A 21,791-nucleotide genomic window follows, 5' to 3' on the forward strand; every position below is an offset into this window, starting at 1 on the left:
CCTCCATCGTCCTGTTTCTCCTGTCCTACTGCGAGTGCTCGTCTTTCAAAGTTTTCCTGGTCTTCGCCAAACCTGCCAGCTCCCAGTCACTAAAGAGTCAGCTGGCAGAGTGTTTGGATGTGTCTGACATGCAGTTGGAGGATCTGCCCCAGTTGGTGAAGGGCTGTCGCCTCCCTGCTGTTTTGGATGAGTCCGGGAGGCTTTGCAGGGCAGGGCTGGCGGTGGTCCTGAGACATATCATCAACAAGACCCTGGAGGCTGACCCTTCTAGAAATGATGTGTTGGCACTGCTGGGATTCAAGAAGACCTGTCTGAAGGCCTGTGCTGAGGTGAGTGGCAAGCTGGGACACACATGACCAAAGTACAAGTCCACGTAGCATCAGTCATAATTTTTCTACCCTCAGTTCATTAGGATCCTAAATACCTTCACTGCCCCCACTCCCCATCATACACATATTGTATATATTTATTATTATCACAGTTTTAATACATACATTTAAGGAACTGACTGATTACATTTAACTGAAATTGTATTTTTTTTTATATGATTTCATGTGACAAATAAATAAATTAATTGATTGATAGCCCAACTTTGACTACTTGTAAGGTGCTTGGAGAAGGCAGCTTTAAAGTTTTTTTTTTGTGAGACCTATGGCTATAGACTCGTGACATTTATGAAAGTCGCAGGAGTTACAATACAACCTAGTCCCTAGTTCAGGTCAGCTCAACATGCAAAAAAAATGAAAATATAGTTAGTTTGGTTTCCATGGAGTAGGTCAAGGAAATCTATCTGGAAAGCTACACAACTGCTTATACAATTGGGTACAAGATTACATAGTTTTTCAACAGAAATTTCTTAAAATAAAGGCATGCCACTGCTTGTTGTTCAGTTGACTGTGAGTAAAGCCTTTCACATGGTGTAGCAATGTTTTCAGTCCTTTTATTTTACTATAAGGACCACTCACGATGACCAGGATCGATTACATTTTTTTAAGTTACCGCATTTTAATTAGAGTTTGGTTACAATGTCTAGTCTATATCCACGACATTTCACTTCTGGGATTGCTAAGATGCCGCCGGAAATTCCGCTGGATGTCCCTCGCTTCGGCCGGATGTCCGTCACCTTCCGCTTTCTTTGTGTTGGCATTCTAAACTTCGGTGGATTTATGAGGACTACGGTTAACTGCTCCTCAGATCTCTGCAGGGTAAATCGAGACAGCTAACTAGACTATCTGTCCAATCTGAGTTTTTTGTTGCACGACTAAAACAACTTTTGAACGTACATATGTTCCACCCAAACAAGTTCCTTCCTGAAACTATTTTGCAAAGGCACATTTGCTTCATACGGCATTTAGCGCTGCCCAAGACCATTGTGATTGGTTTAAAGAAATGCCAATAAACCAGAGCACGTTTTTCTCTCATCCCGAAATGCTGTGTGGACTAGCCAGACCTTCCTCCACAGCGCTGTGGAGGAAGGTGAAGGTGAGACTACAGTGTCCGCAGCATCATACTGTACTTGGACAGATGTCAATAAAACAACACAGCAATAAACAGTTAACCAGTGTCTTTCAGTTTTGAGTGCTTTTAAGGACAGTTCTGTATTTGACCTAAAAAATCTTTTCTTTCCTTGCTCTTAGGTGAGCAAGTGGACCAGACTGTGTGAAATTGGCATCCCCTCTGCAGTTGAAGAACACCTCACAAATCCAACAAATCAATATCAGCAGCTTCCTCTCCCCATCCTCGCCCTAGAGCGAAGGCTAGCGGAGCCTGTCAAAGTCCACAATGATGACAAGATACGGAGACAGAAACTCCAAGAGCAGAGACAGAATGAAAAGAATGAGTTCCCTGAAGGCCAAAGGAACCCAGATTCTGAGCCTGAATCTGGACAGTCACCTCAGGTACGTGACGGACTTGAGCTCAGGGCGGCTCTGGCCAAGCTGTCTGTGGATTCAGTTCCGACTTTAACCACCAGAGAGAACTCTGAGATCAGGAAAGTGAAGACCACAGACCTGCCTCCGCTGGAGCATGTGTTTGCCGAAGGACTGTACTTCACTCTGACAGATGTGGTGCTGCTGCCATGCATCTATCAGTACTTGGTAAGGGCCTTGGAGTTTATGATTTATGTTTGAGTGTTATCAGTGATGAACCCTTGTGGCTAAGGATCCTGCTCTAATTACTGTCTTAAGTTGTTGCATAATTCTGATCCACGCATACACGTCAAATTCTCGTTTAATGTTAGTATCAATGCCTTCTACTTTGAATGCACTGACACACTGTGAACTTTACAACATTTACTCTAAGCAAAATACCGATTTATTGTGTCGTGAGCAATCAAGTGTAGCCATGCAAGGATTTGTGTCTCAAAACAAACAGTAGCACACATGTCTGACGTCACCTCATAGATGGTGCATTCAGGTTACAGGGCAACCTGAATGCACCCCCCCCTCCCCCACTTTGCAGGTATTTACTGGCTTTTTTAATGTCTTTATTATGATGACCGGTCAAATTGCACATGACTTATGGTTTTGACACTCTGGTCAGGGTGAGCAGGCAGTACACCCAGCCCCTTTTAGATCCATCCAGGCAGAAACTTGACTCGCTGCGTCAGACTTGGCACAGGTTGGGCTCTCAAAGGTGGTCTGGAGCCACCTGGCAAAGAGTGATAACAGTGTACTGTATGGGAGGGTTTCTATTGAAATGCAGCAGGTTGAAATGCATTTCAAGTGACTTTCCTTGGGAAAGTTTTTTTTCTCTCTCTCTGCAACAGATCAAGAATTGGTGGGTTGTTATGTTGACCTTAAAACTCTTAACTTAAAAAAATAAAAAAAAATCTGCAAGACTTCAATTGCTCATGAACATTTTCTGAATATTCATTAGGTAGAATGGCTGCATATTTTATAAGTAAAGTTAGTCGTTAAAGTAAGGAGACCAGAGAGTACCTCGGCTATTTAGTTCAATGGTATATTGTTATTGTCAGGAATGCTGCACTGTTAAGGCAGTGAAGTGGGTCTCAACCTCCATTTCACCCTTCAGCCGCCTCCAACTATTCCTCAACTGTGGGAATGAACTGAAGTTCTCACAATGAGGCATTTAGTAGTCAGCTGTGCTCCAGTGGTTTCCAGTTTCACACTCAGCCTAGCGTGTCTCCTCTGAACGGCCATCACTGTCCACGACACATGCGGCCACGAAGGATCCTTTCCACTCCACCCACTTGTCATACTGCAGATGCCCCTTTACCCTCTGTGTCTGTGTCCCTCTCTCTTTCTTCTGTTTTCCACACATAGTCACACACAGTGACACTGTGCCTCTGATCATGTCTGTTTGTGTCTTTACCCCTCCCACCTGCTAATGCTGTTTTGATGTTTTTGCTGCCAACCCCTTGTGTCTATCCGTCCACCAGTGTGATGAGTGAATCCTGGTGGAACCTGACATTTCGCTCCACTGGAGATGACATGTCAGATGAGTCACTTAATCAATATCTCCTTTTTTTTCTTTTTCTTCTTTTCTCTTTCATTGTCTTTTATAGTGTTCCCTCCAAGCCCATGCTGCGAGCACTCTACATTCACTTCCGTACCTGCTGCGTTGGTACAGCCGTGTTCAGGAAGTACCTGGGGTCATTCGGGCAGCCGATGCCTGTGGCATGGCTCTTTCCATCCCCCAAGTTCCCACGTCCAGCCTCCCAGGGCCTTCAGCAGAGGACAACCCAGCTAGCCTATTGGAGCAAGAAGAAGGCCAGGAGATGACCACGCAGCTTCCCTTTGTCGGTGGCCCGAGGCCCACAATGACTAAACTTAAAGTAAATAATTACATAACCTTATTTCTCATCATGTTTTACCTCTCTGTGGTCTGCAAACATATTTGCTCTCGCAACTTTGACGAACTGTCTCCCAGTATCCCTTCACAGCACAGATGGAGGGTTTGAAGGCTCCAACTGGTTGTTAACTATTATCCCTGTAATTTCACGCACCCATTTTCTGCCATTTGTGCCTTCAAGAGTGTAGCTCTAAGTTAATGTTTTGGCTTCTGGCAGACTTTCTTAATTGTTGAATTTTTTGTCTTTCTGCCAGTGCTTAAACGTTAAGTGCTTTCAGTCACAGAATTAACATTTTAAGTGGGCTGTTTTAGGATGCTTGTCTGCACACATGATTTTCTTCTCACATATGTTGTTTGTATGACAGTATTTGTTATCAGTCAAGACTTACCAAATCTGTTTATATGAACAGTATTGCACTGCCCTCGGTGTATTGTAAAATGCACCATTCAGTCTTATTAGCAGATACTGTTGCCACTTCGGTAGTGCAGACAATGCACATTCAGCTTATCCTCATTTCAGGTGCAATAAAAACAATGAATCCAGTCCAAAACAAAGTTTTATAGCCAGACTAAGTAGTTTATAGTAATGGCTGAAAATCTCAGTCTAAAGAGACAAGAGTGCCCACAATAGTAGCATAATGTGTCCACGCTCTTAAAATGCAGTTCCCTCTGGAAGCACACACACACACACACACACACACACACACACACACACACACACACACACACACACACACACACACACACACACACACACACACACACACACACACACACACAGATTTATATTATATGTATGTATTTGTATTCTTAGCTCTGTAGCACACCAAATATTGCCCCTGCAACATTTTTCTACTAGCTTTTCCAGAAGGAGATAAGCAGGCCCAGCTGTTTAAAAGGAGACTGTCTTCTCAGCCCTGACTAACCTCTCACTACTAAGCCTTCAGACTTTCTCTTGGCCTTGTTGCTCTGCTCGCTCAGCAGAGATATTTCTGTGATTTCCTGCTGGCTAAGTGTCTATAACAATGTGGATTTTGAATGACGGGAAGAGAGGGCAGTGAGAAAGCAGCATTCAGAGAGTTTAAATGAAGAGCTGGGTGGTCAGGATGGGAACATGCCATGCTGCCGGATGAAATTTTGTTAGCCACAGATGTGCACAAATGACAGTTTTCATGGCAGGTAGAAATAAATATTAAAACTGAGAGGAATAAACATACATACTTCCTTTATTTTCCTGGAGAGATTACAAGGATGGCTGCGTGTCGCCACCATCATGTCTGCACTGCAGCTGTTGTCTTGGCCAAGGTGTGTGTGTGTGTGTGTGTGTGTGTGTGTGTGTGTGTGTGTGTGTGTGTGTGTGTGTGTGTGTGTGTGTGTGTGTGTGTGTGTGTGTGTGTGTGTGTGTGTGTGTGTGTGTGTGTGTGTGTGTGTGTGTGTGTGTGTGTGTGTGTGTGTGTGTGTGTGTGTGTGTGTGTGTGTGTGTGTGTGTGTGTGTGTGTGTGTCCCAAGGCAAGTACATGGAGACAGAGAGATCTGCCGTCTGACACGGTGACACACAATCCTTCACTGCTGCTAACCAGAGGCACCAGGCTCATCCCGCTACTCTATCTACAATATAAATGGCTCATAAACTCTCCCTCTTTCTCACTTCAGTGAACACACACTGATGCATGCCAGTCAAACTGCCTGTGCAATGAGCTGTAGATGCACAAACTGTGATTGCAATGTAAACAAAATAGTAGCAAGCCCCACTATCAAAATTCAAGACCCAGGACTAAAACCTGACTGCTCTCACTGACAAAGTGATTGACAGGTCTTTAAATACAGTTGCTATGTGTAACATTAGACAACCGTACAATTCAACCGAATCAGTTGAATCAAAATTCAGGGAACTCTTGGATTTTCTGTTGGCAGAGTGGGGTTTACTGGAAAGCTGGTGTCCTAAAAACTGGGATTACTGAAAGTCTGTGTCTGTCTCTGTGGAAACTTGTGTGCTGAAACTCACCAGCTGTGTGACTGGCTACTTACTCCGTTTAGTCCTAAATTGGGCATAAGGGTTTGGCCATCGCTTGCCATTTAAGACTCATCTCTACCATCTTGAATGTAGTGTCCACCTTAATGCAACTTTAGAATATGACTGGTGCATTGTGAAAATGTGGCCTAAACAACACAGATGTCAGATGCGTTATTGCTGGTCCTTGTGCCAGAATGCAGTGGTGGAATGTAACTAAGTACATTTACTCAAGTACTGTACTCATGTACAAATTTGATCTTTTCTTTCCATGCCCCTTTCTACTTCTACTCCACTACATTTAGAGGGAAATGTTGTACCTTTACCACACTACATTAATCTGAAAGCTTTATCTAGTTACTTTTTGTTTTTGCACAAAAAAACATAAAATACGATATTTTATTATAAATAGAACTACCCAACAATGTATAGGCCTACAAGTACATCTTAAATGATTAGCCAATTAAACACTTAGTTGATTGTTTCCAGTTTCTAAATTGTAAATATTTTTGGACCAACTGAAGAAAGTGCTTTACTAGGCATCTAATTTCAGTGATTCTCCAGTATTTTCCTGAAGTGTATTGGATGTACGAGAGTATGTACTGTAGTTGTGTTGTCTCTTTAAAGAGAGTAATAAGTACGCTAGCAGTGGCCTTTCCTCAGGTATAGCTTCAGATGAGTGTGAGCAAGGCAACAAAGAGCTTGTTCAAGAATGGTGCACTTTAAATCGCTTCATTACAGCCATTTGAACCACAGATCCTGAAGGCTGTAGAGGGGTTTCTATGGTAACGTGTGTATTTATTTGTGTGTGTTTGTGTGTGTGCCTCCCCTAGGAAAATGGTATCGAGGCAGTCTTCGCTCCTCATCCTTGCCCTATCTGGACCCTCCCATGGGATAGCTTACCAGAAGCTATCAACCCCACTGAAGGTAAAGTCAAATCTCTGCCTTGTGGCTCTCTTCTTTGCTTTCTCCATTTTCCTCTTGCCCTCCTACCCTCGCACTCTTTTCTGTGCTCTTTTGGCTCGTTACTTTTTCCTTTTTGTTTTTCTGTTTTCTTGTTCTTGTTCCTAACCCTAACCACCTCCTCTCATCATTTTTACCTCCTCCATCTCTTAATCTGTATGTCTCTACATTGCATCTACAGTACTCCCTCATTCTTTCACCTTTGGAATGTGCATAAATATTTGCATAAAACCTTCCTGAACTATTATGGTCTGGTGATTTTTCAGTGGCACCTCGCCGCCCCCCCCAAAAGAAAAATATTAGCCACTGACACATCACAGAGATTTCAGTTGAGCCTCAGCTGTATCTTTTTCCCCATGAGGCCCCCTAATGAATTTTAAAGTGCTTACACCTGAAGTGGTATCATCCCCACTGTATGTTGTGGAGAAAAAGTGTGAAATAGGTCTCTACCGAAATATACTCGGTACAGCAGAAGCAGACAAAAACATGTAAACACTGAAGGCACAAAAAGACTAATGTGCAACGTGGAACTTGTCCATATGCCTTAGTGGTTACTGATTGCAGTGAGAGCAGTAGCTAATAGGCAATGGAAGGGTTGTTGATTGCTGCCCCAGGTGGCACTGGTGAAGCAGAGACAAGAAATCTTGATATTTCTTTTGTCTCTCTCTCTCTTGCATGCATTGTTTTTCTTCTTGTTAGTGTGATGTCTGTGTCGGTAGTGATGCTAAATGGTGTGAATGCATGTGTTGGAGCAGCAGTAATATATCAGTGTTATTGTTTGTAGGGGGTTCATAAAGACACACACACACACACACACACACACACACACACACACACACACACACACACACACACACACACACACACACATATATACATATATATATATATATATATATATATATATGAATGAATATTTAGATGTTTAGTTATCTCTTCATCATTGTGTTTTGCATTCATTTCTTGCTTCTTGTCATTTTTACTTATGTGGAAAATTGCGACAAGCAGAAGTTCATTCTCATGGCTTATTTCTCCACTTGTCACGGGATAGAACACGGGAAATTGAAACTGGAGAGGTATTTTATTATCAAGATACATAAGTTCAGCTTCCTCCCTCTTTCAGTTCTTGTGTTTGTTCAGGCCAAGCTTTCCCTTATTACCCACTGGTTTATCCTGTTAATGAGCTTCAGTGTAACTTTGAATCTAAGCAATAATAATTGTATCATAAGTAAGCTTAAACTTTATTCCTCTAGTACTTTTTAGAGCCATGGTTACAATGTGCTTCACAAAACAATTACAGGAAATGCTTAAACTTAGAGAATCAAAACTAAATAAATACTGAATAAACATGACATAGCTATTGTACGCTATGTTGCTATAGTTTCATTGCTCAATGAAATCACCAGTTTAAGGTCCATCTCTTACTTATTTCACTTTAATTAATAGAGCTGCAACAAATAATTGATTGAATAAAAAAATAGTATTACTACATTTTTTTTTTTTTTTTAGTTGATTCAATAAACAACATTCGCCACAAAAAACGTTTTGGTGGTGTGAATATTCCACACACATTAATCCAGTATGACCTTTGAATTGGTTGGTATTGCTTAAAGCGTAACTCTCGCCAAAATGCAACCTAGGTTCTTTTTGTGAATGTACCCGAGTCAAACTTTTGTTTAAAAGCATATTTAGGAGGGAATCGGCACTTTTAAGATTTGCTGTATTTTCATTTTTCGGTCAAATGGCCTTTTGAATGGGAGTGATAGGGGCACTTTTATGTTAGCCTCAAAATAGCTATTTTTAAAACACTAAGAAGGCTCGACACAACATTAAACTTTGCTCGAAGTATCACAGGGGCTCTACACCTTAACGCAAGCATTGACAACATTGTTCATGTACCCAGAGTTTACTAAAAAAGGTTTTGAACAACTCACCGTAGCTCTTGTTGTTTCTGGCCGCAGCCATTTTATCAGTCAAAAACAATCTATTTCTGAATGCAATATAACAGGGAGGAGAGTAAAGATGAAAAGCTCCTAAAGCTTAGTTCCATATAAATGCACGGATTATTTTTTGTTTTGTCGTTATTGAAAAACAATATTGACCTTGTAGTTGAAAAAGGAGTCTCATATGGAGTCCGTTCATTCGCATTTGGATATCGACTCATTTTGACTGCCGAGGTGGTAGCGGCCAGGAACAACGAGCTAAGGTGAGTTGTTAAAATGCTTTCTTTTTAGTAAATTCTGGGTACACAAACAATGTTGTCAATGCTTGCGTTAAGGTGTAGAGCCCCTGGTGATACTTTGAGAAAAGTTGAATGTTGTCGAGCCTTCTTAGTGTTTTAAAAATAGCTATTTTGAGGCTAGCATAAAAGTGCCCCTAGAACTCCCATTCAAAAGGCCATTTGACGAAAAATATGGTAAATCTTAAAAATAAAACTAAATCTAAAACGAAAGTTTGACTCAGGTACATTCACAAAAAGACCCTAGGTTGCATTTTGGCGAGAGTTACACTTTAAAGGTCCCATATTGTAAGATTTCCATGTCTTTTTTTTTTTTTTTTTTTTTATTATAAGAGGTTGAGGTGCTATATATAAATACTGTGAAAGCATCAAAATCCACAGAGAAATGCACACAACCATTATTATTATTATTATTATTATTATTATTATTATTATTTTAGATAATGTGCCTTTTTAAAGAACCGGTTGTGATGTCATAACGTTACTAGTTTTGCATTGCCAGACCCTCCACAGCACTGCGGAGGAGGGTCTGGCTAGTCCACACAGCATTTGGGGATAGGAGAAAAATGTGCTGTGGTTTATTGGCATTTCTTTTAACAATCACAATTGGCTTGGACGGCACTAATCACCGGGCAGAGCTGCAAAATAGCCTCAGGAAGGAACTTGTTTTGCTGTAACGTGTATGTTCAGAAGTTGTTTTAGTCGTACAAAAAAAAATCTGATTGGACAGTCTAGCTAGCTGTCTGGATTTACCCTGCAGAGATCTGAGGAGCAGTTAACCATAGTCCTCCTTAATCTACCAGAGTTTAAAATTCCAACACAGAGAAAGCGGAAGGAAACGGACATCTGGCCAAAAAGAGTGACGTCCGGCGGATTTTCCAGCGGCAACTAGCAATCCGGGAAGTGGAATGTCGTGGACAATAATGATACTATATATAGGTAGAAAATGACGCTACAGTGCTGTTACAGTCATTCCCTGCAATGCCAGTGCAGAGACACCGTTTCAGACAGAGGCTGAATACAGGTATAACTAGAGTACTGGTCATAACTTGAGTAAAACCAGCACTTAAATCTAAGAGTCACTGTAACATTTCAAGTACAAAGTGCTGAATTAGAGTCAACACAATGGAAAACACTGCACTAGCTGTAATTCTTTACAACCATTTGGAGCCTATTGACGTATTTCCACTGTACAACATAATCATCTGTTTTTATCCCAAAAACCCCACTGATATCCTAACAGAAGTGCTCTTGATGATGTGGGCAGCATATCTATTCTGAGAATAAGAGAGACTTCATTTTAGCTGCCCCACTTATGTTGGCACTTTGCATGATAAACTGCAATGTTGATATCTCCTGCAGTATTAGGGTTGTAGGTAGGTAGCATCTGCGTTTCAGTGCTGTGTAATTAAAGAGGAGCAGAGACGAAAGGCAGACAATTTGTACTGAACCCCAGCGTGTGGGCTTTCCCCTCCATCCACTTCAGTATACAGATATGGCTGCACACATGCCCACACGTACAGTCCTACAGGGAAAATGTCCCTATATTTATGCATAAATATTTTCATACCTGCAAAACTAATATAACACACCCAAGTTTTTGAAAGCTGTCCTATTTATATGTATTGGCTTACCATTTTCTTTCATGCAAGTGCTTGTTCAGTATTTGGATAGTTTTGTTTCGGGCTCTGTACTCCAGAGCGTTGGCTGTTAAGTGAAACAGTAACAAGGAAGTAGTGCTGGCTTTAAGCTTTAATTTTAGTATTTACAACTACTTTCTATGAAACATGTACAAATTCAAGCCCTTTTTATTCATACCCCCGAAGAAAACCTACAAACGCCCTTAAAGCTAAAAGTCAGCACTTGTGGTAGTTGTTTCATTTGAAATCCATTATGCTGGTATAGAGCCACAAGAAAGAATAATTTACTGTCTTGAAAACTTTGACTTCACTATATGTTCATATAGTTCTTATCTACTTCTACAAAACAGATGTAAGATAATCACACATTCATGCATCTCTAAAAAAACAAACTATGCTTTAGTTTATATATTGCTTCAGTGTATTGACCCAATTAATTTGCATTCAGTTGTAACAAGTCCCACACACTGACACTCAGGTATGCACAATGTATAGAGGAACAAAGGGGCATCTGTGCATGTGCACTGTTTAGCTTTTGGCCCTCCTTGTGTAGAGGGCTGCTTTGCTAATTGTGGTGAGGGCTGTCTGCAGACACGTAAACAACTATGTGAATACAGGGGCCATTGTATAGAGCAGCCAACATCTTGTCTGCAGTGCTTCAATTAATAGAGGGAGGAGGGGAGGCAGCGAATAAAGCGGGTTAGAATGATGGAGTGTGTGACTGGGAGATTGAGATAGGGGTGAAACAGCCTGAAGAGAGACAAGGGTTATCAGGAGAAAACAAGTCAGGGGAAGATGGGTGAACGAGACAATCATGCACAAAAGGGGAGGGCTGGTGTGGAAACTGCATAGTTGTCATGCTTGAGACATGCTGCTGTTAGGTCCTCCAGGGTTGTTTTGGTACAAGGAGATGAGATGAGTTCCCATATCTTTTTCACAGGTTACAAAGGTATGACAGAAGTTGAACTGCTGGGGTGAAAACTGGTTCATTTGACTCTTGTCTCTCTGCTTCGACTACAGCAGAGATGTGATTGAGATTTCACAAACTCCACACTTGACTGGTGTTTTTATTATGTTTTGGGCATTTTTAGGCCTTTATTGAAAGGGGAGAGAGAGGGGGGAATAACATGCAGCAAAGGGCTTCAGGTCGGAGTCGAACCCAGGCCCGCTGCGTCAAGGTGTAAACCTCTATATATGGGCGCCCGATCTACCAACTGAGCTATCCGGGCGCCCGAATAGTGTTATTTTTGCATTCTTTTTTTTTTTTCTTCAGTTTGTCGATGTTAGTTAGATGGCAACAACATTTGGCCTAATCAAACCTGGCCTGGCAACCCATAGCCATAGTTGTTGTTTCTATATGTGTGGTATGATATACTGTAGGATGTTGGGGGTCTGGGGGTGCTTAATTTTCTGCAATTTTTATGCACCTATTTCTACCTTTTTTCTGAATCAATTCATGCTGGAAATATCTTTTATTTGTGTAAAGGGTGGGAAACATAGATGACAATTCAAAATATAAAAACATAATGGAATATAATGAAGTCTCTCAGGCGTTATGTATTTTTTTCAAATATTTATTCTCCTGTAGATCAACTTTGTTTCTCAGCAGTCAGCACACATGTAGGCATAATGTACTCCTCCCTCCTCTTTTGCATCTTTTGTTGGGAAAGTAACCTCTTTAACTGTGCATCTGGCACTTATTTACCTCAGTGATACATTGATTCATTTTAATTAATTTATAAAGCCCTCATATGTGTTTCAGCAAGATTTCTGGTCATGTTCAGAACCTTGTGCACATTCAAAATATAACTCATCCCATCTGTGTTCTCTGAGATTTGGAGGAGTCGTGATATTATAGTCTGCTGTACATTAGGCCTATGTGATTGCTCAGCTGATACGTTAGATCTCAGACCATCTGACAGACACAGAGCCTTGTTTGAGACTCTGGTCTCTGAATGAGACAAAGTTTAGGGAAGCAGCTGCATGCCATGCTGTGCGCTGCTTTACATCTGAGCTGGAAAACCGAAACTACAGCAGAAATACATGGAGCATGGACGCAGCGCGACATGTCTGCCGCAGCATGCCCACAGCAGAGCGTGTCCATTATAATTACCTGAAGCTGCACAGACCACTTAAGTCGCACCGCTCATCTTTATTTTTACAGAGAGAGCAGACACAAAGCGGGACGCACTGGTCTTCTTCAGAGCTGCGTCCTCCATATTTAGTCAAATTTTAAATTTTCATCCCAAATGTCTCTCAAAAAGGAACATTTAGAAATCTGTCTATCTTTCAATGTTTGGATGCTATACATTGTATGTTATAGTCCACGTATCTGGCTCTCTTCTGCAGTACCTGATTCTTTTGTCAACTTGTGGACATTAGAAACTGACATATTATCACCTTTTTAAGAGATTGTTAAAAGATGCTAAAACTCAGTAGTGCTAATGGTGGCTTGTATGGGTTGATCTGCGCAGTAATGGCTATACAGAAATATAATGACCAAGCAGTGTTAAGTGGTTTCACAGCATCCTGAGGCGGAACTAAAGGGTGTTTTTTAAATGACGTTGCTTCGGCTGAGCTGAAACATTCTACTCCTTCACAAATCTCAACGTTAGCCAAACCAGAAGTCTTGGCCCACGCTTTTCAGTGCTTTGTTTGTTTTCTACACTGTGCACAGGTCTAATGAGTAGTTAAACATCCGTCATGTTTAGCTTCCAGATACCCCTCAGACGCTTACCATATTGCGTTGGGAATAGGAAGACCTGTCTGTAAGATGCATCAAGGATGGAATATCAATCCAACAACAACTTTCAAATAGTTTATTATGTAGGTGGATATGTGTAACCCCCCCCCCTCCCCTTTTTCCCCTCCTGTGTTTATAAAACTGTTTCTCTAACTGATTTTAAATATGTTAAACGTGCTCTGATTCAGCAATGTTGTGTTGATTTCATCCAATGATAAATCAGTTTGGCTGTGTGTAATGGCTGTGATTTCCTCATAGGCATATAAGCTCACTGTTATTGAACTTAGATGAAGATAATTAGATGGATTTGATTCATGTCCAAATTTATGAATTTCCCTTTGTATGTTCTTAATTTTTTTTAGACAAGATATTGAAAGGGAGCCCTAATGAACAGTACAGTGGAGAAAAGTTGCCCAGGACGTTGATATGTCTGGTCGGTTAAATGTGATATAGCGGTATAATGTCAATAGTTCAATGTCTGTTGCTAACCAACTTAGCCATAGCAGGTATCGTGTTTGTTTATCCGTATACCAATAACAATAACTCAGATTGTTGGATAGATAACGTCTATTGCCGCCATACGAGTTTAAGTCCATCCGGATTGACCGGACCGACTTACTGACACATTCGTTCAGACGCACATTACATCGCGGTCTGCGAATCTCCATAGGGAATGAATGACTTCCGGTCGTTTCGCAGCCGTATCTGAGCTGATTTCAAGTGCCATTATGAAGGCGGCGTTAGTGATTTATCTGATTATAATCAGTGCAAGGTATTTGTTGAAATAATTGTCTTTAAAAATGATATTAGTTTAAATCCCAATTCAGACCAAAGATTTGCGACGAGACAAAACGGTTTTAGAATGTCGCAGGGAAAAGTTGCAGCTGTCTGAACCGGCCCGTCTCAGCTCGACACAAGCCAGCTGATCAAGTCGCAGAGGCTGGTTTTAGAACGTAAGGGACGTCGCCTGTTTCAGCAGTCAATAGAGAAGCCAGCTGGTAAAGTCAGCTGTAAACTATAGAAATAAAATGATCAATAATCCATTTTATTTTTATGTTACAAATAGCTGGTCGAAATTTCGAGTTTTAGATGGAGCTTCAACGACAGCCGAAAACACGGTGACGTTTTATGGTCAAGCGAGATAGAGTTACTGAAGAGATGGAGCGCCCAGCGGCGTTAGAACAAAGTAGTGAATCAGAGAAATAAAACATGTTTTTGCCGATTCATCACTAGATATGCAACTATAGCAAGTATCTCAATATCACCAACGTTATCCACATTCATATTTAGACTAAATAAATGAGCGTACGCTAAATGACATGTAATGTAATGTAAAAATGATATATCCAGCTTCAAAAAGCCTAAAAGTCGGAAGGTAGAACGGAAGTACAAAGAGGCGTTGTTATCGATATGATACACTGTCTCATCTTGTCGCATTTGTGTGAACTGGCAAGTTTTAGAATGATACAGACCAGCGCGTTACAAGACTCGTTCGAATCTTTGGTCTGAACTGGGCTCAAGGCTGTTTTAGAACCATTAGGTTACCGGTCTACATATCTGTGATGTATTACATGTATTTTCTCTTAAGGCGAAGCACTGCTACTCTCTGCTACTTGGGCGGAGTAATTTGCTTGCAGCACCTGAGAAGCTCCGTGGTGAGGAGCAGAGAGTAACAACGGTGCTTTTCAGGTGTTGCGCTGCTCAAGTAGCAGTGCTTTGCCTTCTGAGAATATAGTTCCCAGTATGTACACGGTTAGAAGATGGCTGTGTCTCATGTGACCTTGTTATTTGTACACGCTGTGACTATACAAATCATAATATGTAAATAGGAAAATGTTGGTGTTATTTTGTCACTTATTGGGAGCAGTAGGCTAGTTGGAGCTGGTTACCTCCAGGATCTGTGCTAAACTAGGCTAGTGGTGGGTGCCTCAGACAAAGTTACGACACGCACAGAGATGAGAAGGGTATGTATGGACTAACTGGGGATATGGTGAATAAGACAAAATCCCAATAAGTCGGTGTGTTCCTTTTAAGATACAATAGACCATAGTCATCAATTAAAATTAACCCATCCCCCTACTCTTACTGGCATGGAAGCATCCATACTTTAACAGCACAATGTTTTTTTGTTTTTTAATTACTATTGATGGGACATCTTTGACGGCATCATTATACATCCAATTCCAGGAAAAAACTAGATATGTGGTTGATAGAAATATTTTGATTTACCTCTGTCTGAACACCGATCCATTTCCCTGTCTTATACCCGTGAAGCTTGTGCACAACACTTCAGTCATCCAACTGAATTGGAGTATGTGTAAATGGCTGTTTTTTCCTGTCCAGCTGTCAGGCTAAAAGGAGCTCTGCTGAGAGAAACACAGCAAGCTTAGTCACAGATTGGTTTAACCGCTGGTCTGCATATTACCACATCAGCTCAGTCCAGAGATAATGTTGAGTGATTCTCTCTGCCTTTCGTCCCTCTGTGTTCTTTTGCAAATCCATTGGTGTTTTTTGGTGTTGTGAGTTCAAAACAAGTGACCATGGCAAAGTCGAGGCAACATCATTTAAAAAATAAATAAAAAAGTCTCTCTGCCTGTCAGATTCTTGTCAAAAGGTGCTTGCCATCCTGAGGCTTCTGTCAGACAAATGTCAAAGATTATAATCTAGATTACTGGGTTGATTGTCTCCTCAGACACCTTTTTTACGTACAAACAAATTCTACTTATACCAGTCCTCGTTGCTGTAAGCCTGAGTTTACGAGAGCCAGTTTTCTAACTCTAAATGTAACTAACTGATCTTGTCACCTTTCAAAAATTCAACTCTCTCACTCCAAATGCTTGTAATGAATAAAATATTCCACCTCAGAGAATGTTTCTGTATCTAGGAATCTGACAGTTGCACAGGAAGATTAGTAGCAATTGCAGTTCTTGAAGAGCAAATGTGTCAGACAAACCTTAAATGGGAACCCCTTTCGTACATGCCTTTGAGACAGGACAACAGATTTCCACATTTTCCCCACCTAAGCCCCACCCACTACGGAACCAGTACTATAACTACTAAAGAGCATATTGCTAAACCTAACAAGCATGCTGATGGTAACTAGTTAGTGCTAAACACAAAGTACAGCTGAAGCTGATGGTAATGAGCCATTGACCATAAAGCAAGTACTGGACAAATAAAAATGTTCACCTCATGGTAGTGCTAGATGAAAGTCAGGGAACCATAAACAGGATTACAAAGGGTGGGAGGGGGGGCAATCTATCCCAAAGTTGTCAAGAAATTTTTTTCTCAAAAGCACATGTCAACCCTCATGTTGGTGCTAGAGAAAAAGTCAGTGGATCAGCAAGATTTCATTGTCTGGGAACCATGAATGTTTGTACAAAATGTTGTCAATCAATCTAGTAGATGTTGAGATATTTCAATGGATAAGTAAAGACTTTGACCTGCTGGTGCTCAATGCAAAGTCAGGGCAACACCAAGATCAGTAGGCTTCATCTTCTGGACAATTCCCGTAATAATTGTTGAGATAATTCTGTCTGTGGTGGACCGATCGTACGACAGACAGACTTTGCCTAGAGTCACGCGGCAAGCTTCGGCTAAAAGTTGTATGTGTAAAAGTGTTTTCATGTTTTCGGTTTGCCTTCAAGGAGAGGTGTGTGTTTATGAGTTATGCATGTAAAGCTGTCAGTGTATGTGCAATTAAAGGTAAATTGCCTGTTATTAAAACTAGAGATCAGAGAGTTTTTTTTGGAGAGCATATGTTAATACAAACACATAGATGTGATTTGATGAAAATGTTGTTATTGAACATTAGGGCCAATATCTGTTTGTACTGTGTGTTGGCATTTTGTTAACACCTCATTCCCTTGGGCTTACTGCTTCAAAAAGCAGGCTGTGGCTCCCAAATTACTCCTCTGATTCTCAATTAATTGAACTCATTAGAGCCTTTAAATTGGAGATTTAAAGATACACAGTAAACATGGGACCAAGCACAACTGGCAACCAGCTTTGTTACTCCCAATTAGAGGGATAATTGGCACTTTATTTCTACAATTCAAGTTCAAACACATCTAGACTCCCTGGGGGAGTACCACAGAGTTTCACTATTTGCAGTGACGTTTGAGTTGTGCCCATTTAAATGCAGAGCCACTGGCTGCCTGCATGATGAGCTCCCTGCAAAATGTCATACCATGAATATTCATTTATCTCCTTAGTTTTGTTTTGTTCAATAATCTCTGGTAAGGCATTGCGGTGTGACTGTGGAGCGGGGAGACAATTTGCCTAAACCTCACCAGCTTTCATGGATTACACAGTGTTTCTTACACCATTTCACTAGACTCATAATTAGTGATTAGTGATTTTAGCCCTGAGCAGAATGTAAAAACTAATCTTTTCTCCACAGGCCTTTGCTTTGGAGCACAGTTGAACACGCGTTCTCTATTAAAATCTTGTATGTTTCTAATGTAAAGACAGCATTTGAAGGCAGATTGAATTTTAATACGCCTAACTTTTCTGTTATCTTTTAGTTGTTGATACTTCTTGACTTCATAAAGATATGACAAAAGTGTTTTGTTGTTTTCTATTCCTTCAGAACATACACATACAGTAATGTCACCAGTGGTGGAAATTAAAGGGCAACTATTATATATCATTTTCAGGATTATAATTGCATTTTGTGTTTGTACTAGAACATGTTTACGTGCTTTAATGTAAAAAAAAAAAAGCCCAGTCTGCTCTGATTGGCCAGCATGCTTCCTGGAAACTCCAGAATCTCCGTCTAACATTCTAGTTGAAGATGGAGCTGCTTTTAAACCAAATACTATATAAACAGAAAATGTTTCAGGAGTCATTTGACCCGGAATTGGGAAGAATTTAACACGGTTATAATGGCATCAGTGAATACTTGTTTCTTTGAACTGCTTTAATTTATCATTTTATTGAATCTATTAATTTTATTCTAAAGGTGAAATGAATGCAAGATGGGTTAGGGTTGCAAGATGTTTCCAAAGTCAGTGAGTCTAATCTATTCTGTTGACTTTCCCTATCTGTGTTGTTCTATTTTTATTTTTTCTCTGTTTAATGGTTAGAAACGTGTTGCCGTATAAACCTGCAACTCAATGGCGTGTTGGTTTTAAAAAATATTGAGAAGGTATTAAAAATGGTATTAAAAGGTATTGAATTTACCTCCAGGATTTCTGTATATACCCTGGAGTAGCAGTGCTTTGCCTTCTGAGAATATAGTTCCCAGTTTGTATACGGTTAGAAGACGGCTGTGTCTCATGTGACCTTGTTATTTGTACGCGCTGTGTGACTATACAAATCACAACATGTAAATAGGAAAATGTTGGCGTTATTTTGTCACTTATTGGGAGCAGTAGGCCAGTTGGAGCCGGTTACCTCCAGGATCTGTGCTAAGCTAGGCTAGCAGTGGGTGCGTCAGACAGTTACAACACGCACAGAGATGAGAAGGGTATGTATGGACTTATCTAACTCTGGGGGATACAGTGAATAAGCTAAAGTCCCAATAAGTCGGCGTGTTCCTTTAACGTGATGTACACATTAATGCATCAATAATTATACTCCAATGATATAATACATATTATTCTAAAATGGGCCATTTGAGTATTTCTACACTGTGGTATTGCTACTTTTATTTAAGTAGAAGCTCTGAGTACTTTTTCCACAACTGAGTATAACTGATTTAAAGATGAATACAAAATTTAGATTACATTTTCAAGACTGACTGATCTGTAACATATTTTTGCACTTTATTATGTCTATAAAAGATGTTATCAAATGTTCAGAAGTAATGTGTGTGTGTGTGTGTGTCTCTGACTGTCATAGAAAAGATGGAGATGTTTAAACATCATAGATATTCCCATTCCCTGCCAAGTTACATTTGGGATTTTGTGTCTGATTAGTTTATTAATATTTCACTATTTGCATTTTGTTGTTGAATGAAACACGCCCATTTATTTTGGTCCGAGATCCTGGTCATCTTTTGCAACATTTAGTATTTCTGAATGTTGTATATCATTTTGAATCAATACTTTAAATATCTTTTATAAAATTAGAAAATGTGTGAACTTGGTCAGGTTGACCTCCAAAAAAAAAAAAAAAATCTTATTTGGTAACACAACAAATGTTCACATTTTTACTCCAAAAACATAGTAAAGGCTGCCACTCAGTTGCATTACAAAATGCGAAGTAATATTTAGAGGCAGCGTTAATGAAAAGAACGTCAATAGAAAGATGCCAATGGAGGAAAACAGATCTGCACACGTGTAAAGCCCGATTTGATGAATAATATGTTCCACTGCGGTCTTGAACCAATTCAGGAACCCAAATTAGCAACTGAAAGTTTAAAACAGCAACATGATACTTCATTTGGAAAGATGCTCAGTACATCTATCAGTTTCATTTGCACATTTTGTGGCTTGGCATGTTATGAAATGCGTGTCACAGACGGTTGTTCATTACAGGAGATACACAGAACAGGTCTGAGAGAAAAGCAAGTCGGGTGTGTTTTTAAGTTTGTCCTTTTTATTTTTTCCACTCTGTTTTATATTTATCTTTCCTTCTGTCTGGTCTTCTTTATCTTTTTCTTTTCTCTATTTCTCTGCACTCGTTTACTTTTCTCTTTATTTTGTCTCTTTCTAGCTCAGTATTTTTCTTTCCTCCTTCTTTGCCTGCCTGCCCTGCATTCTCATTACATTTTTAACCTCTTAACTTTTTCACTTCTCTGCCCCATCCTCAGGCTATAAGCATGAAGGGCATATTTAGTTTTTATTTTCACAAACTCCTGACAACACAAAGCATTTAGCCAATCCCACCACTACATGCATCACTTTTGTATTTGTTCTTCCCGTACCTGAACAAGGTGATCTTACTGGAATTCTGTATTTTGTCGACATAGGCTCAAAGAAAGGTTCAAGGCTTATTATTATGTTCTGTAACTGGTGAACACTGTAATAGATGATGTGTCATATTTGGTTTCAGTGTGTACTGTGATATGTGTTCCTATTGTGGCAGGGACCTCCCCCAGTGCCCACATCTAATTTGGCTCAAAAGAAGGTTGTTTATGGATTTTGGCATGTGTGTCTCAGTTGTCTGTGTTCTTTTGTCATTAGAGGAGTTTTCCCTCGTGTTTCTTTGCACCCGCATGGTGTTGGCTTACACTGCTATAGGGGTGACTTGCCATTTGTGTGTGTGTTTTGTCTGTTTCTGCATCTGCAGAGTAGGGATAGAACGATTATCGGCCCTGGCCAATTATTGGTACATTTTTGGGCAGTTTGCAGATTATCTGTATCTGCATTTATTTTCCTGATAATCGATAAAGTTAATTATTAAAAAGTGCGCTACTTTGGCTCTGCTACAGCTCTGTGTCTGTCCCTCTGCTTCAGTTTCACTCACCACTGAGTCTGACTTAATGTCCCGCCCACAACACTATCTGACTGTCTGTTACTGGGTATTAGGGGTGGTACGGTTCATGGAAAAACTTCCGAACCGCTCGGTTCGCTTGTCTCGGTTCGCTTGTCTCGGTTCGCTTGTCTCGGTTCGCTTGTCTCGGTTCGCTTGTCTCGGTTCGCTTGTCTCGGTTCGCTTGTCTCGGTTCGCTTGTCTCGGTTCGCTTGTCTCGGTTCGCTTGTCTCGGTTCGCTTGTCTCGGTTCGCTTGTCTCGGTTCGGAGCGCGTGTCGCACGGTCATTTTAACATCAATGTACGCTGTAAAGGTTTTTCACTCTAAAGCCGTTGAAGCGGCGGGGCTGCTCAGTTCCCCTCGTGACTGACGCGCACACACACAAACACACAGTGTGGATGCAGGAAAAACGGAAATGAGACGACACAATGACCTAAATTGAGGACAGCTACGCTCGTTATTGTAAGTGCAATGATAAGTTAAAGTCGAATAAGTACTTTATCAAACTGTATGAATGTGTGTCCCAGGCCAGGCCAGGATAGGACATTAACTAACAATGTAAAGATCAACAAGCTACTGACACATATGTTCAAATTTGATTCATTCAATAAATTATAATTTTTTTGTCTTAAATCCACCAGCCATTTTCATATTATTCCAATATTTGCAGCATCCTGAGCCTTTTTGGTAAGGTTACTAGGAATTCTCAGCCCAGAGTAATTCATTAATAGTAATAATTATTATTCTCCCCAAAACTAGTTTCTTTTTTATTTTTAAAGAACTATACAAAACTTTTTTATGTTTAACCCTTGTGTTGTCCTTCGGGTCCCAGTGACCCAAAGGACAACACAAGGATTATGTACTTCCGTTTACTTTGTTGAGAATTGCTCTCTAAACAAGGGTTAATACAGCACCTTAGTTCTTGTTTGTACAGCATTTTGGTCAGCTTAAACTGTGTTTAAA

General features: G+C 40.4%; 1 protein-coding gene across 1 annotated transcript in view; it reads left to right on the plus strand.

The window, feature by feature from the left end:
• gstcd (glutathione S-transferase, C-terminal domain containing) overlaps positions 1 to 21,791 on the plus strand; it is a 52,997-nt gene that overhangs the window by 383 nt on the left and 30,823 nt on the right. Inside the window, exons 2-5 of the mRNA XM_039800131.1 lie at positions 1 to 329; positions 1,638 to 2,096; positions 3,527 to 3,796; positions 6,658 to 6,751. The exon at positions 1 to 329 is cut by the window's left edge and continues 104 nt beyond it. Coding sequence (XP_039656065.1) covers positions 1 to 329; positions 1,638 to 2,096; positions 3,527 to 3,796; positions 6,658 to 6,751 — 1,152 coding nt within the window. The remainder of the gene's footprint in view (positions 330 to 1,637; positions 2,097 to 3,526; positions 3,797 to 6,657; positions 6,752 to 21,791) is intronic.

This window comes from Perca fluviatilis, chromosome 1, assembly GCF_010015445.1.
Source record: "Perca fluviatilis chromosome 1, GENO_Pfluv_1.0, whole genome shotgun sequence".
NCBI classification, from domain to species: domain Eukaryota; kingdom Metazoa; phylum Chordata; class Actinopteri; order Perciformes; family Percidae; genus Perca; species Perca fluviatilis.